Source organism: Polistes canadensis, unplaced genomic scaffold (genome assembly GCF_001313835.1).
Source record: "Polistes canadensis isolate GaletaPanama2010 unplaced genomic scaffold, ASM131383v1 scaffold_142, whole genome shotgun sequence".
Lineage (NCBI taxonomy): Eukaryota > Metazoa > Arthropoda > Insecta > Hymenoptera > Vespidae > Polistes > Polistes canadensis.
In genome coordinates, this window is record NW_014569689.1 from 131,430 (window position 1) to 145,539 (window position 14,110).

At 32.9% G+C, this 14,110-nt stretch overlaps 1 protein-coding gene across 2 annotated transcripts in view; it reads left to right on the forward strand.

Annotated features, from left to right (window-relative positions):
* LOC106788515 overlaps positions 1–14,110 on the forward strand; it is a 52,437-nt gene that overhangs the window by 25,438 nt on the left and 12,889 nt on the right. For both annotated transcript variants that reach the window (XM_014751832.1, XM_014751833.1), the window contains exons 7-16: positions 1,013–1,222; positions 3,343–3,702; positions 5,554–5,897; positions 6,173–6,911; positions 7,053–7,495; positions 7,580–7,709; positions 7,818–8,327; positions 8,600–8,776; positions 9,453–9,590; positions 10,986–11,091. In XM_014751832.1, the coding sequence (XP_014607318.1) occupies positions 1,013–1,222; positions 3,343–3,702; positions 5,554–5,897; positions 6,173–6,911; positions 7,053–7,495; positions 7,580–7,709; positions 7,818–8,327; positions 8,600–8,776; positions 9,453–9,590; positions 10,986–11,091 (3,157 nt within the window). The remainder of the gene's footprint in view (positions 1–1,012; positions 1,223–3,342; positions 3,703–5,553; positions 5,898–6,172; positions 6,912–7,052; positions 7,496–7,579; positions 7,710–7,817; positions 8,328–8,599; positions 8,777–9,452; positions 9,591–10,985; positions 11,092–14,110) is intronic.

The following is a 14,110-nucleotide window of genomic DNA, read 5'->3' on the forward strand; positions in this document are numbered from 1 at the left end:
TTTTTTTTTTTTTTTTTTTTTAATAAGAAATATAAAGAGAAAATAGGGATTCGTCGAACCACGTTTACATTTGTTGACATATTATTATATTACCGAAAAATTTGGATTTTGTTTTTGATTTCGATAATCACGTGTGTATTTTTATTTTATTTTTGTATTTTTTAAATGACGAATTTTCTTGCCTTCACGAATATATACTTTCGTTTTACACCCATTACAAATAATGGTATTGAACTCGTTCGTCAAACCGCAAGACATAACATTCGTGATCCTTAAAATAACTATTGTAATTTATCAGGCTATTTCAAACTTATCGGTTTAACCTAAACAACGTTGATGGATTTAAGACTCTAGGAAGTGACTCAATGCTTTTAAACATAGCCCTTTTTTTCTTTTTTTTCTGTTTCACAATTTTATAATATTCGATCAACGATACCACGATATTATTATTATTATTATTTTCCTTTAACAATATATATCTGTTAATTAAATTCAATTAAAAAAAATCAGCATACCCAATATGAGATCAAAATAATTAATACAAATTATCATCCCAATTTTGATTCTAAAGAACAATGATACTATTCATGCATATTTTTTAATTATCAACTCACACACACATACATTCATTCACTCACTCACTCATACATGTATTTCGTCCTAATTATTTTGAAACGACGGTACAGCGGCATACGTTGAAATCGAAATAGCAACCGTGAGAAAGAAACTGAGGATTGACTGCAGCTTCGTTGGGTATAATTTAACGGTTAATGGTAAAGGAGAAGGAAAAGGAGAAGGGGTCACATGTCAAGTAGTAATTTTTTTTTTCTGTATTTTTTAAAGTCACACAGTGTCCAATCAAAGATCTATGGGATCTTCTTCTCTTTTTTTATCTTATGTCTCTCTTTCCCTTTTTTTTTTTCTGAAAGTATCATTTCTAGTTATCCCAGGATTATTATTATTTCGTACTGATTTTTTTCTCAATGTTTGAAAATGAATCGTTTATTTTCAGATACTTCAACGAGACATAGAGGCACACGGGCGTATCGTATCTTCTGTCGTGAAATTGAGCGAGATAGTTTTCAAACAACAAAAACAACAACAGTCATCCCAGTCATTGAGAATTGCAAGATCGCTCGAGCGTCGCTGGCATCTTCTTTTTTTACGAGCACTCGAATGGCAGTGTCATATAGAAACTTTGGTATCCCGAGCCAGCAACAAGGTAAGCAACTTAATCAAATCAAATCACACAAAATCAAATCAAATCAAATCATTAATATTCAAGTCCAAGGAACAACAACTAAATCATTAGAATTTCTGTACCAATCGATATAATATTCCTGCCCTCGATGACTAATAAGTTTCACTTTGAGATATAACCAACACTTATCCATGCCCATGTGTTGTATATTTATGGATGCTAGCTAACAGTCTAGCTTAGCTTAGCTAGCTAGCTAGCTAGCTTTTATCTCTTCATACGAAAGACACAATAAATCATCGAAAACTTTCACGCGAGATCAGCTTATTCAGCATCGAAGATGTCCTAAATTCAGACTTTTCATTGGATGTTGTTGCTGCTGCTGTTTAGTGCTCCTGCTGGTTGTTGCTGATGTGTTACTCTGTTACCACTGTTTGTTACCTTTCTCAAAGATAATTACGGTAACGATGAGAATACAAACTTAAAGATGATTAGAGTTAGTTATTCATGTAGGAAAGTATTATCCTGAATTTCTTACTTCTTGGAATCCTTTTTCTTCATTTTATTTGACTAGGAATATAATCATCATTCTAAAGTTTAGTTGATCAGATTTGTTCATTAAAAAATATTAAAATGAGAAAAAAAAAGGTCGATCAAGATCATCAAACGTCGTGTTACGTATGTGTGAGTACTTGTCGTTTGGCACTTGAGTGTATCGATGCATGACTTCCGAGCTGCTGTTGCTGCACGGCTTTTGTTTCTTACGGGGAAGAGAGTGAGAGAGAGATAGATAGATAGCTTTTATGCAATGAGTTATCCTGTTCCACAGGATACCCAGTTAGAAAAATTTCCTCTGTGTGTATGTATGTATGTATGTGTGTGTGTCTCTCTCTTTCTGTTACCTTTACCTCTATCTTATTATACCTTGTTCTCGATCAGTACCCACCTTGGAAAAAAGATCGGATTTGTTCTCGAAGCCTTCCTTCCTTCGTACGACCGATCTTTGTTGAATTCATTTCAAAAAGAAAAAAAAAAGAAAAAAATATTCTTCACCAATTTTTTTTCTCATATCGTTCTAACGGTGCACGAGTTGTTGTAACACCGAACCTCTAATAACCACCGTTCAAATAGTTTTACGGTATACACGTATAACTTTGATTTAATTGATTAGATCTTTTTTTAATTCGAGTTAGGCAGTTTTTTGTTTATTTTTGTTACGATCGAATGTTAGAAAATGATGAATTGGTGTTAATAATAAATTATACAAAATTTGTCCCGTACAATAAATTATAATAATTGTAATAAAAATTAGATTAAAAAAATATTTAACGAATCGTCGATTGTGTAGAATTACAAAAATGGCAGACAGATCCCATTCGATATATTCGAATATAATATACGCGTGTATTGTATAGGTTTAACGTTAAAATACCAAGATATAAACTATGAATGCAATCGAGTGGAGTTCGTAGAGATTTCTTCTTACAAGAAGTCCAGGTAAGAATTCCTTACGAACAATATTTAAAAAGATGGAATATAGAGAAAGATGAAGGAGGGGCCCCGTTATACTCGCAAACTTAACATACCTTACTTCTTGAATTAGTTTGACCTTTTTCTAAGCTTTTCTTTTCTTTTCTTTTCTTACATTTTTCGGTTACTTTTTCCTTTATCAACTCGAAGGGGAATTTATATGTTGGTTAGGTAAAACGCGTTGAGAAAACATGGGAAAATCCGTGACTATTATCGTTTCCATAGTGACGATTTTATCAGACGATAAAAGTAGTCTGTTTTGATAATTCCTGCATGTTAGGTAGGTTAACGTGTACATTATCAGGGTGTCTTGTTTCCATTTGAATTACACACACACACACATAAGATAACATATTGATAGCTACTAGTTTAAAGTTTAAAGAATACAAAAAAATAATCCCGACCAATCTCTGAAGAATATAATAAAAGAAATTTCATTATAAATCAAAAACCGGTATGATGGTGATGGTGATAAATACATTTTTTTATTGATTTTAGATAATTGGAAATAATTAATTGAAATTGTACACCCTGTATAGGTTTTGGAATATATATTAGTGTATAATATTACATGTCTATGTATGTGCATCACATATCCTTCGTATATTTTTCAGAGTGGTGTTTCTTGCCAATGCAGTAGCGAGAGCGATGAGGAGCCGGTCACGAAACAACCTCGGTTGAGTCGTAGCAGACAATCTTGTGGCTCCGGAAGAGAATCTCCTACCTCTACTACTACTACTACTACACCGACAACTACGAACACTAACAGCAATACTACTACTACTAATACTAATACGAATACGAATACTACTACTACTACTATTGCCAAGTATCTTCGTTCGAAGCAAACAAAGCGTCTTAGGTCTCGAGTACGGAAAGATTCGAACGGTACGAACAGTTCGAGAAACGATTTTTCAGACAGCGATGCTTCATCTGAGAATCGATCAATCGATGAAGAAGGATCTTATTTCGAGGTTTGTATTTATTATTTATTTTATTTATTTATACTCGGGTTTTGGAGGGTTTTCGATACATTTTTACTTTTTACAAAAATTCAGAAATTCCAAAATTCAAACAAACAATTATTATATATATATATATATATACTATCTTAATACATTGAAATTTTAAAACAAGACTGAAAATAAAACTAAATTTTATTTCCTTTTTTACACTTTTATATACAATTTTCTCTTCTTTCTTCTTCTCTGCTTCCTTTATTTTCTTTATAACTCTTCTTAAAACCTCTATCCCTTTTGCATCCGGCTTAAAATATTTTCCAACCTTTCTCCATTCCTCGTTGAGGTTTGTACTTTATTTATCAATTTGTGATCTAATGATTATTGGTAGTTTCTTTTTTCTATTTTCGAATTATAAATATTTTCTACAAAATCATCATGCATCTATCCTGACTTCCATTTCTATCTTGTTTTAATTATCTCATTCGATTGTAATCTATCGGCTCGTGTTTTAACCTATTTTCGGTTTGAAATCGTTAGAAAACGTTGCAGATAATTAACAAGTATATATCTATCTATCTATCTCTACGCGTTTGTAATTATGACGCCGATTTTCTTTCGAGTCAGTAATTATCGGCAAAGAGTTGGGGGATTAGTGTGCAGACTGTTGTCTTACCGTTGCAGGGGTAGGGGTAGAGGAAGGGGAAGCAAAGAGTTGGGCCTGGGAGTGAAGAGGGGCCCAGGGACAGGGGAGAGGGCGAAAGGATTGTAGTGGGGGTGAAGGTAGGAAAATGTAGGAAGGTAGGAGGAGTAGGGGAATTCTCTCAGTTGAGGTGGAAGGAACGAAACACAGTTTGATGCTATGCCAGCACGAATATTTCTCAGTCATCACGGTGTGCTGCACACTTCGTCGTCGTCGTCGTCGTTGTTTCATTCGAGGTCCCGTGTTGCTGTTCCTTGACCAATAATTTCACTCTTCTCTTCTTCCTTTATCCAACATACCACCCACCACCCACCCCCCGTTGTTTCTTCTACTTTTACTTTTCCTCATTGCTCGATAATGTTTTTCGAGTGTTGTTGTTTAACGCGAAATTCGGTCGTTTCAACAGTGTAAGTGTAAAAAAGAAGATTAAGAGGCAATTGTTTGCTAATTAATTCGCGGATTTTATTATTGCATTCGAACAGCTGGTCTTGTCTTGTCTTTTCTTTTTTTTTTCTATTCATTCTTGAAACTTTGATTTTCAAGAATTTTTCTGCTTAATTCTGCGGCGCTCCTCCTATTCATTGAGCAGGAAAACGGGGTGAAATAGTGAGAGAGAGAGGGGAGGGGAAGGGGGGAAAAAAGAAAGAAACGTGCGTTAAGAAATTGGACGCGCACGTGCATCATTGGATTTCTACCTGGCTGCCAGCAACGACACTACTACTCTTCGTTCTTGTTTGGCTTCGGGACCTTTTACAAAATCTCGCATTACCTGGCGAAAGTCTAGATTTATTTTTTTTGTTTGCTTTTTTTATATATATATATATATATATCTTTTTCTCTTCCCTTTCCCCTTTCTCGTTTTTTTCTGCTACGCTTTTTTATATAATTATTTTTTGGTTCGTTTATCAAATTCCTTTCATTTCTCTCTTCCACGTTTGCAAAGTTAATGTAACGTTTCACAAGAGAGACGAAAGATCGGCTTGCGAAAGAATCTCACGAAAGAGAGAGAGAGAGAGAGAGAGAGAGAGAGGGTTCAATGACCTCGAGTGAGAAACTTTGCAATTTAACGTAGAAGTTCGATTCTGGATCAATGCATATTTTTTATTGTTGTTCTTGTTGTTGAGATGTTTGAATAAAGATTTTGTTCTTTTTTATTGTTGCAGGACGAATTATGTCAATTCTGTGTGATGGATGCTAGATACGAGGAAGCTGAAAATTGTTCTAATAGAATATCATCGCACATTAATACTAGTCTAACGATAGAAACGGGTGATCAGGGTGAAGAGGCTGACGTAGAAGAAGAAGAAAAAGACGACGACATGCCACCGACACCTAATACCGTACCGATGACGTCGTCAAAGACGACTATAGTACGAAATCAGCAGCAGACGGTTGAACAGACGAAAGAAGAATCATCCGTATCGTCTAAGGAAACTTTGAAGAGGCGTCGTTCACCGACTCCGTCGACAAGTGTATTGCCAGTTGAAGAAACTGCATCGTTTAACACGTAAGAAATTAATTTTTTCTTCAAATATTCTACTCTAAACCTAATCAACAAGATTAATTTTATTATTTTTCCAATCTCTCTGTGTGTGTTCTTTTTTTGTACAATAAGATTCATTCATTATTTTCCCCAATTTGTGTGGTTTTTTGTACAATAATATTCACTGATTATTTTTATAATCTAAAAATTCATTCATTATTTTCTCAATCTGTGTGTGTGTTTTTTGGTTTGTTACAATATTAACAAAAAATTGTACGACGTGTTTGTAATATTTGTAGGTCCGACAGAAAGTCTAAGAATTGCGCCATATTTTACTTCAAACATTTGGACACGGATTCCGAGGTAGATTGTTGTCAGGCAAACGAAGAATCCACAAACATGGTGGATGATTCTTCCGAGGAGGAATGGACTTACACGTCATCTCGTGCTAATAATTATGTTTCTACCGAAGAAAGGAAGACCAACGTGGTCGTTCGATTGGATTTCAACGAGACCCCGCGAGTCAGTGTGACGGAAAATGTTAGATTCGTTGAGAATGATGATAGGAGGAGGAGGATGGCTGATGTCAAAGAGAATGAGGAGGAGGTTGATAAAGAACGAATATGTAATAGACTGATGAAGAATGTCGAGCACGATGAACAGGAAGAGGAAGAGGAGGAAGAGGAGGAGGAGGAAGAAGAGGAAGAAGAGGTGGAGGAAGAGGAAGAAGAGGAGGAGGAGGAGGGTTCTGCAATAGTAACAGCAGAAACGATAACGGATGCTCCGGAAAAGGATAGCGATGACGATGCGAAGAGCGACAAAGTGAGCATAGGAAGGCTGATAAAGGAAGTTGAAAAATTAGTTAGGGAGGAGAGACAATCTAATTTTCCCCGTACGTTTCCACCTTTAATATTTGAGGAAAAAAAGGGAACCGCGATGAATCATCGTGCCAAATATGCTCGTATTAAGGAATGGCTTAGAATGAACTCGTCTACAAGGGGTCACGATGTTGCGAGAAACGGTGGTGGATTGTTGCAGGTAGGTGTTGCATCCTGTTCTTTTTATTATGACGTGTTTCTCTTCCTCCCACTTACTCTTCTTCTTCTTCTTCTTGACACTTGTGATCTAGTTGTGCTCGTCCCCCTCTTCTTTTACCCAATTAATGTCGTTTTATTATAGTCCCTAGATAGCTGTGACGCGAGTGGGGAATACACGACAGAGGAATCCGATGGGGAGAGGCAATCAGTCTCGTCAGAAGATCTTCAGAGTAGTGTCGCGACCTATCGTCGCTTTGAAAGCGGTGCTCTAGGCTGTGCACAATCCCAGTCAATGTCGCAAGAAATAATAGAAGATTTAGATAAAACACCGGTTAATGAAAATCGTCCGGTTATGATGTTGGATAGCGGTGGTAGTAGTAGCACGTCCAAAGTTGTTATGCGTTCCAGACAGAAAACCAACGGTTCTAGACCTTGGAGCGTTTCTTGCATATCGCAGATAGCTTCGAGCTCCGCTTTGAATCAGGTCAACGATTCTATCTCACAATTCTCGATCTCGCAATCTGAGACAGCACTGCATCAACTTGTAGTCTCGCCTCCAACCAAATCTATTTCCTTGGATGCCGCGTAAGTATTAATTAAATAATGATTATCATTTAATAAATGTACACAAGATGATATAATATCAAATGTTTAAATATTATTCTGCAGTGGTTCGCCTAAGTCATTTAATAATTCAACTTGTACGTTGTTGGAGGAATCGATCATTTGTCAAGATGGTCGTACAGCGAGAAATAGTTCCTTACGTAGGAAGAAAAGTAGATTGAGGAAGAAACACTTGGTAAGAATTGACGAAAGGTCTTTTTAATTTTTTTCACCAATTATAAATTAATATTTGACTCGACCATTTTATGACGATGCTCGTTCGTTCCATTGTGTTTCTGTATAGGGTCGGAAAAGTGGTTCTAGTTCCGAATGCGTTAGCGGAAATCATCATTCGGCAGGAAGCGATGGTAGTTTAAATCAACAAAGATCACCTCGCAAAACTAACGCCAATCGTGTTGTTAATGGCGTATTGCGTGCTGCAGTTGTTCCGAGAGAATGTTACGGGCACTCGACTAGTACTACTCTCGTCAAATCTGGTTCATTCTCAGGATGTACAGTTCATCAACAGTTAAATACAGAAACAACGACGTTGGCTGTGGGCAGCAGTGATCCATCCTCTTCTTTGATACTTGCCACAATGCCTTGCTGTCGTGACTTCGTAGCATCGAATGACGCGGAAGATGATCAACGCAGTAGTTGCATCAAAGGTTGTTCCACTTACGAAGACAGTTTATTAGACACCGTGCTAAATAGCAAAGAACTTTGCAATCGTCAATCAAACGTAGACAGCGATATAGAAATGAATAGTCTCGGTAATAATTCTTTCTCCGAGCAAGCTTGGGATAATTATCAGGTACAATTTTATTTGTTTTTTTTATCCTAATTCTTGTAATTTAACCCTTTCGATTATTAATTGGCGGTACAATTCTTCTTCTTGTTCATATGGATGTTTTTTCTTTTTGGTGCATGGATGGGGACACCATTTTCATAAATCAGTCACTGGTAACGAAAGGGTTAATTACTATACTTATAGTTTTATTTTGGCAGACCTACTTTTATTATTTACCTTTGGTATTTGGAAATAAATGAAAAAATAAATGAATGAGATCTTATATTAATTTGCAGGAAAAGTATATGAGCGAAACGTACAGCGAAGCACCGGACGTTGAAACGGCAAGAAGATTGTTGGAATTTGGCGATGATTATAGAAATTTCCTCGACAGCCAATCGGATTGCGCATCCAGTAGCATGAGCGCCCTTCCTGGTAGTTCTGCAGTCATGCCCCGAAATCGCATGCGCCATGTACGTGCCATTCTATTTTTCATATTCGATCAAGTATCCATGTTTTTCTTGTAAATTCATTTGTTCTTTTTTCTTTTTTTCTTTTTTCCAAATCGAATTTCATTTCAATCATCCAATCGTATTGCGACGATAATAATAGATTTTATTATTAGTAAACGAAAAAAAAAAATAAAAGGATACACACAACACAACAGAGACAAATGCATACAAACAATTTCGAATCCTGAATTTTATTGTGCAAGAATAAAATCTTTAATCTCCTCAATGCGCACAGTTGTGTTTCTTAATTGTTTTTTCTTTTTTCTGTTTTCAAAGTAAAATCTTTTTTTTTCTCGCATAATTGATAAATTCTGATCCTTAAAAGAATTTATTGAAAGAAAGTGTATATAAATTATCTGATAGATAAAAAAAAAAAACAGAAAAATTTAGTTATCTCGTAATAAACTTCACTTTCCTGATAGAGATTCTTCCTTTCACTTTGGCACGGTTGACCTTGATCTTGCCAACGTGGACGTTAAGTGGTGGGATGATTACAAAACCACTCGCGATAAGATGATGATGACGATGACGATGTTATAAAACGTTATAATATGTTAAATTATAAAATATCTTTTTTTTTTTAATTTTGCTTTATTTGGTGTGTTTTTATTCTTTTCTTTTTTTTTTTCTTTTTCAGGAAGTAACAACGGACACTACGGAAGACAGTGACAGCGATATCGAGGACATTAGAAATGTCCTTGACAAATCACAATCGCAATGCGTCCTAGCCGAAAATCTTTTCGTAAGATCTAATGGAACCCTTCCGCAAGATTGTGTACGTATTTCTAATCCTATTGCCGATGAACGCACCACGCTTTTGCAATACTTTTATTTACGCTTTTGGGCATGGTTCAATCATTTACGGGGTAACATTTCTGGCAAAGTTATTACCCTATTTTCTAGAGCCTAGTTTTAGTTTTTTACGTTTATAGTATTAATCATTTATGTAAATGTACGACAAAAGAAAAGAATATGTAGAAGAAGAAGAAGAAGAAAAAGAAGAATAAAGAAGAAGAAGAAGAAGAAGAAGAAGAATGAAAAAATATATTTTAACAATTATAGTTTTGTTCGCTTTTTTATTTATTTTTTTATTTTATAATTTGTATCTCGTGTTAAAATTATAATTATATAATTAATTAGCAGCGAGAGTGTGTGGCTCTAAGCATGATGTGTGTGCCATAAGTGCTTCTTTTTTATAATTTAATAATTAAAACACACGTATTTTTATATAAACTTCGTTTGTAAGTGTTCGTGTATAAATTTAATTAGTATGGAAAAGAAAAGATGAGAAAGAGAGACATGATGATGACTGTTACTTAGCATTATCTTTTTTTCTCTCTCAATTAGATTAGTACAATCAACACATTGTATCGCAAATAATTGATAAGAAAGATAAAAGCGACATTCTTCACCGTTTGTATTCACCTATTGTGTCATTCCTACCATTTGTCTGCTTTTTAATCCTGCCAAGAGACAACAGTAATAAAACAACAGTATTATTTTAAGATCAAATAAATTTCAATATAAATTTAATATATATCAGAAAATGTGCGAGAAGAAACATAATTAATTTATGTAAGCGGTATCACATTTTTTTTTAGTATGTGTTAAACGTTGCATGAAAAACAAAAAAAAAGAAAAAACAAATAAAATCCTTTTTATGCTTTTCAATGGACGTGTTCGTGATATAAAAAAAACAAAAAATAAATAAGATGCATTGTCCTAATTTCGTTGTTGTTCGTATGTCGTAGTTAACAAATTTCTTTATTCATTTTCTTTTTTATATTAAAAATTATAATATATACAAAAAGAAAAAGTAATATTTAATTATGGTAAAAAACATTTTATTAATAATCAATTTACGATTAGATCAAATAAACAAAAAATTGATTGACCTTAGTAATTAGTTGTCTCTCCTACACATTTACATAAATAATATTAATATTTATATAAATTCAAATGAATATAATTATTTTGAAACTGTTAGATGAAAAATTGATAGGCCCTTTAATATTTAATGTTATGGTATTGCAAAAATATTTGGATGTTCACGCTTGTATATTTGTGTTCTATATTTAAATAAAATCAAAATTAAATTACTTATAGAATAATAACGAAATTATATATATATATACATGTTAGATTGATTTAGTATTAATCCTGTTCGCAGGTCGAAGTGGAAAGTGCGTGCAGGGATAACTTGAGATGCCTGAACACGTTGCTAGAATCGATTAGTGGATCATTCAGGACTGAAAAATATACGAAGCAAGTTCGTGGTGAGTATAATCTAATTAAACGTCGTAAATTAAATATCAATTCGTTCGTTATTATAAATATTTTATTAATTATTATATTGAGTAATATTTTATTCATGTTTATTTCCTCCTAGCATTAGGGGGGTCCGATTGTTTTCAGTATTTTACCATTTCAATTATTCCATATATATATAATTGTATATTATAATATATTTTTTTTGTCCTCATTTAATTTAGAATTTGTTTTGTATATTTTGTATATTTTTTTTTTGCACGATTTGATTGAAGTACACTTGCATGTTTTCTATACACACTCGACGAAAAAAGTATGAATTAACATACACACACATACAAATGAAATTTTTTAAATAATTATTTTTCCTTTTCGAACATCCCCTTTGTATCATCATTATCATCATCATCCCTTATTAATTACACTTGGAAGTATGTTCTTTGTGTGCATTGTAATGATTATATTAATAAACAAACGCATTTATTTATTTATTTTCTCTACGAGAGGAGGAATCAACCTATTAATAAAATAATTATATAGATTTTTCAATTCGTATTTAAACAAGATTTTTACGATTCACGTAGTCTTGTTAAAGATTATCGTAGTATGAAACAAAATATTGCGCGGGCGATTAAGATAGTTTTTTTATTTTACAATGGAAACTTGATTAAAACTTGTCTTACCATTTTAAGTTATTTCAAATAGATACAGATTATTTTTTTTATACACATTCTCTCGATTAACTATGATTTATTATATACACATATACACATACACATATATATACATATTTAAATTATATGTTAAGTGTAAGCATTGAAATAAATCAATTGGAAATGCATAAATATATATATATATATATGCATGCATTTCATTTTTTGTTTTGTTTTATTTTTTCTTTTTTCTTGTTTTTTTCTTTTTTTCAATTAAAACAGTTGTACGTGTGGGAGAGTACGTGGGCGCGCGCGCATTTGTGCAAGAACATATATATATATATATATGTGTGAACGGTGTGGGCCCGTCTCTCACCTTATAAGAGCGAAAGCACACGAACATAGTGTTCGAGCATTTTCGCCTAACCGCGAAATGGCATTCGATCTCAGACGCGCGTTGGAACACATTCGTAGTTGTAACAACGTATTAACACACGAAAGATTTTATCTTAAATATATTTTCTCTTATAATACATATTATTATTATTAGAATTAAATTCTATTCAATTCAATTATATATATTAAACATATCAACGTGATATTCGTTTAAACAAATTTTTCACGAATCAAATTCGGTGTTCAACTAATTTTTCAGTGTATTTCCAAATAATAATAATAATAATAAACTATAACACGACGTCATGTGAATAATCGATCATCGTCTTGCACGAGAAATAAAAAAAGAAATAAGATTGTGAAGATTGTAAAAGAACATTTAAAAAAAAAGAAAAGAAAAAGAACATACACGCGCGTGGTATATCTCTATTATTTACATTTTGACAAGAGTTTTGAAAAAAGATTTATAACGAGTGATATTAAAAATAAAAAAAAAAAAACGCGAAAGAAGGGATTGCTATGATCGTTAAATCATCTGACGTCAAAGATAACGGCAGGAAAAAAGGTGAAAACCAACGACGTACGTAGCATTTTGAAATTTTGTATATATTATAATATATATATATATATGATACTTGAAAACTGAATTTTAGAATATGTGTATTAGGTGTGTGTATATGTGTATATATAACTTTGGACACATACGAACATAGATATTGCGCATTTACTTGATAATTTCAGTGATGATCACATACTGTTCCTACTTTTCTCTCTCTCTCTCTCTCTCTCTCTCTTTATTTCTGTGGCTATTAACAAGCACGTTGTAATTCGATCATGATTTAATTTAAAAGTTATGACGTTATTGTATTATGTTGTTACGTATATTGTATGCACCCAATGCATTTCATTATTTTTACGATATGATATTATAATTTTTTTCTTACGGTGTTCAATTGATGTTGTTTTTGTTGTTGTTGTTGTTTTAAGTACACACACACACACCTGTATTCAATTTATTTTGCATAGATATAATTTGTATTTATTCACGATTATATGTATATATTTTTTGAAACGCGTGTATTATTTATAGGTTTTTTTTTGTTAAATTTGCACATTCGTTTCGATTTATTTTGATATTTTTGTTTGTACATTGTACAAAAGAAATATGTGTTTTAAATTAACACCAATCATCTTTTCTAACAGCTCTCAGTGAGTTACTTTTCTTATTCGTTATTTTGATTTCTTTTCTAACTTTCATTTTACACTTTCTTTCTCTTTTGATTTTATTTCGGTGTGTAATATCTCGACTCTTCTAAGATTCAATTAGTTTTTTTGTTTGTTGTTGTTATCAAATTATTTACACGAATTTATATTTGAATTTAATATCGTAACGAGTAAATAGTATTGGTAATGGCACTGAGAATGTGTTGTTGTGTGTGCCGAAAAACAATTTGATTTTAATTAACGAAAGCAACAAACAATAGTTATTAAACTGGATCTATCATTTAATTCGCATTTTACAAATCACAATTGTGTAAGAATTTCTACAAAAAATGCATCAGTTCACAATCGATTGGAAAATATTTATATTTGATTTATATTCGAATATAAATAAAAATATACCATGAAAAATTGGCACGAACTTTCTCGGCAATGTGGTTCTTTTTTTGTTTTATTAGAAAGGATTTTATTGATTACAATATAGATAGAAAAAAAAAAATATAATATCTTCGTAGAATCATTATATTATTTTATATGTGTGTAAGTAAATAGTAATATTGTCGATTAGTTTCACAGTAGTAGTAGTTGTTGTTGTTGTTTCATTCGTGATGTGTTTCACGGTCTTATTCCGACTAATTGCGAGTAGTGCAGGTTAATAAGCGACAAGAAGAAGAAGAAGAAAGAAAGAAAGATAGAGACAGAGAGGGGATTACTACGGGGCTTTTCACCATGAATTTCCGTTTGTGTATAAGTCGCG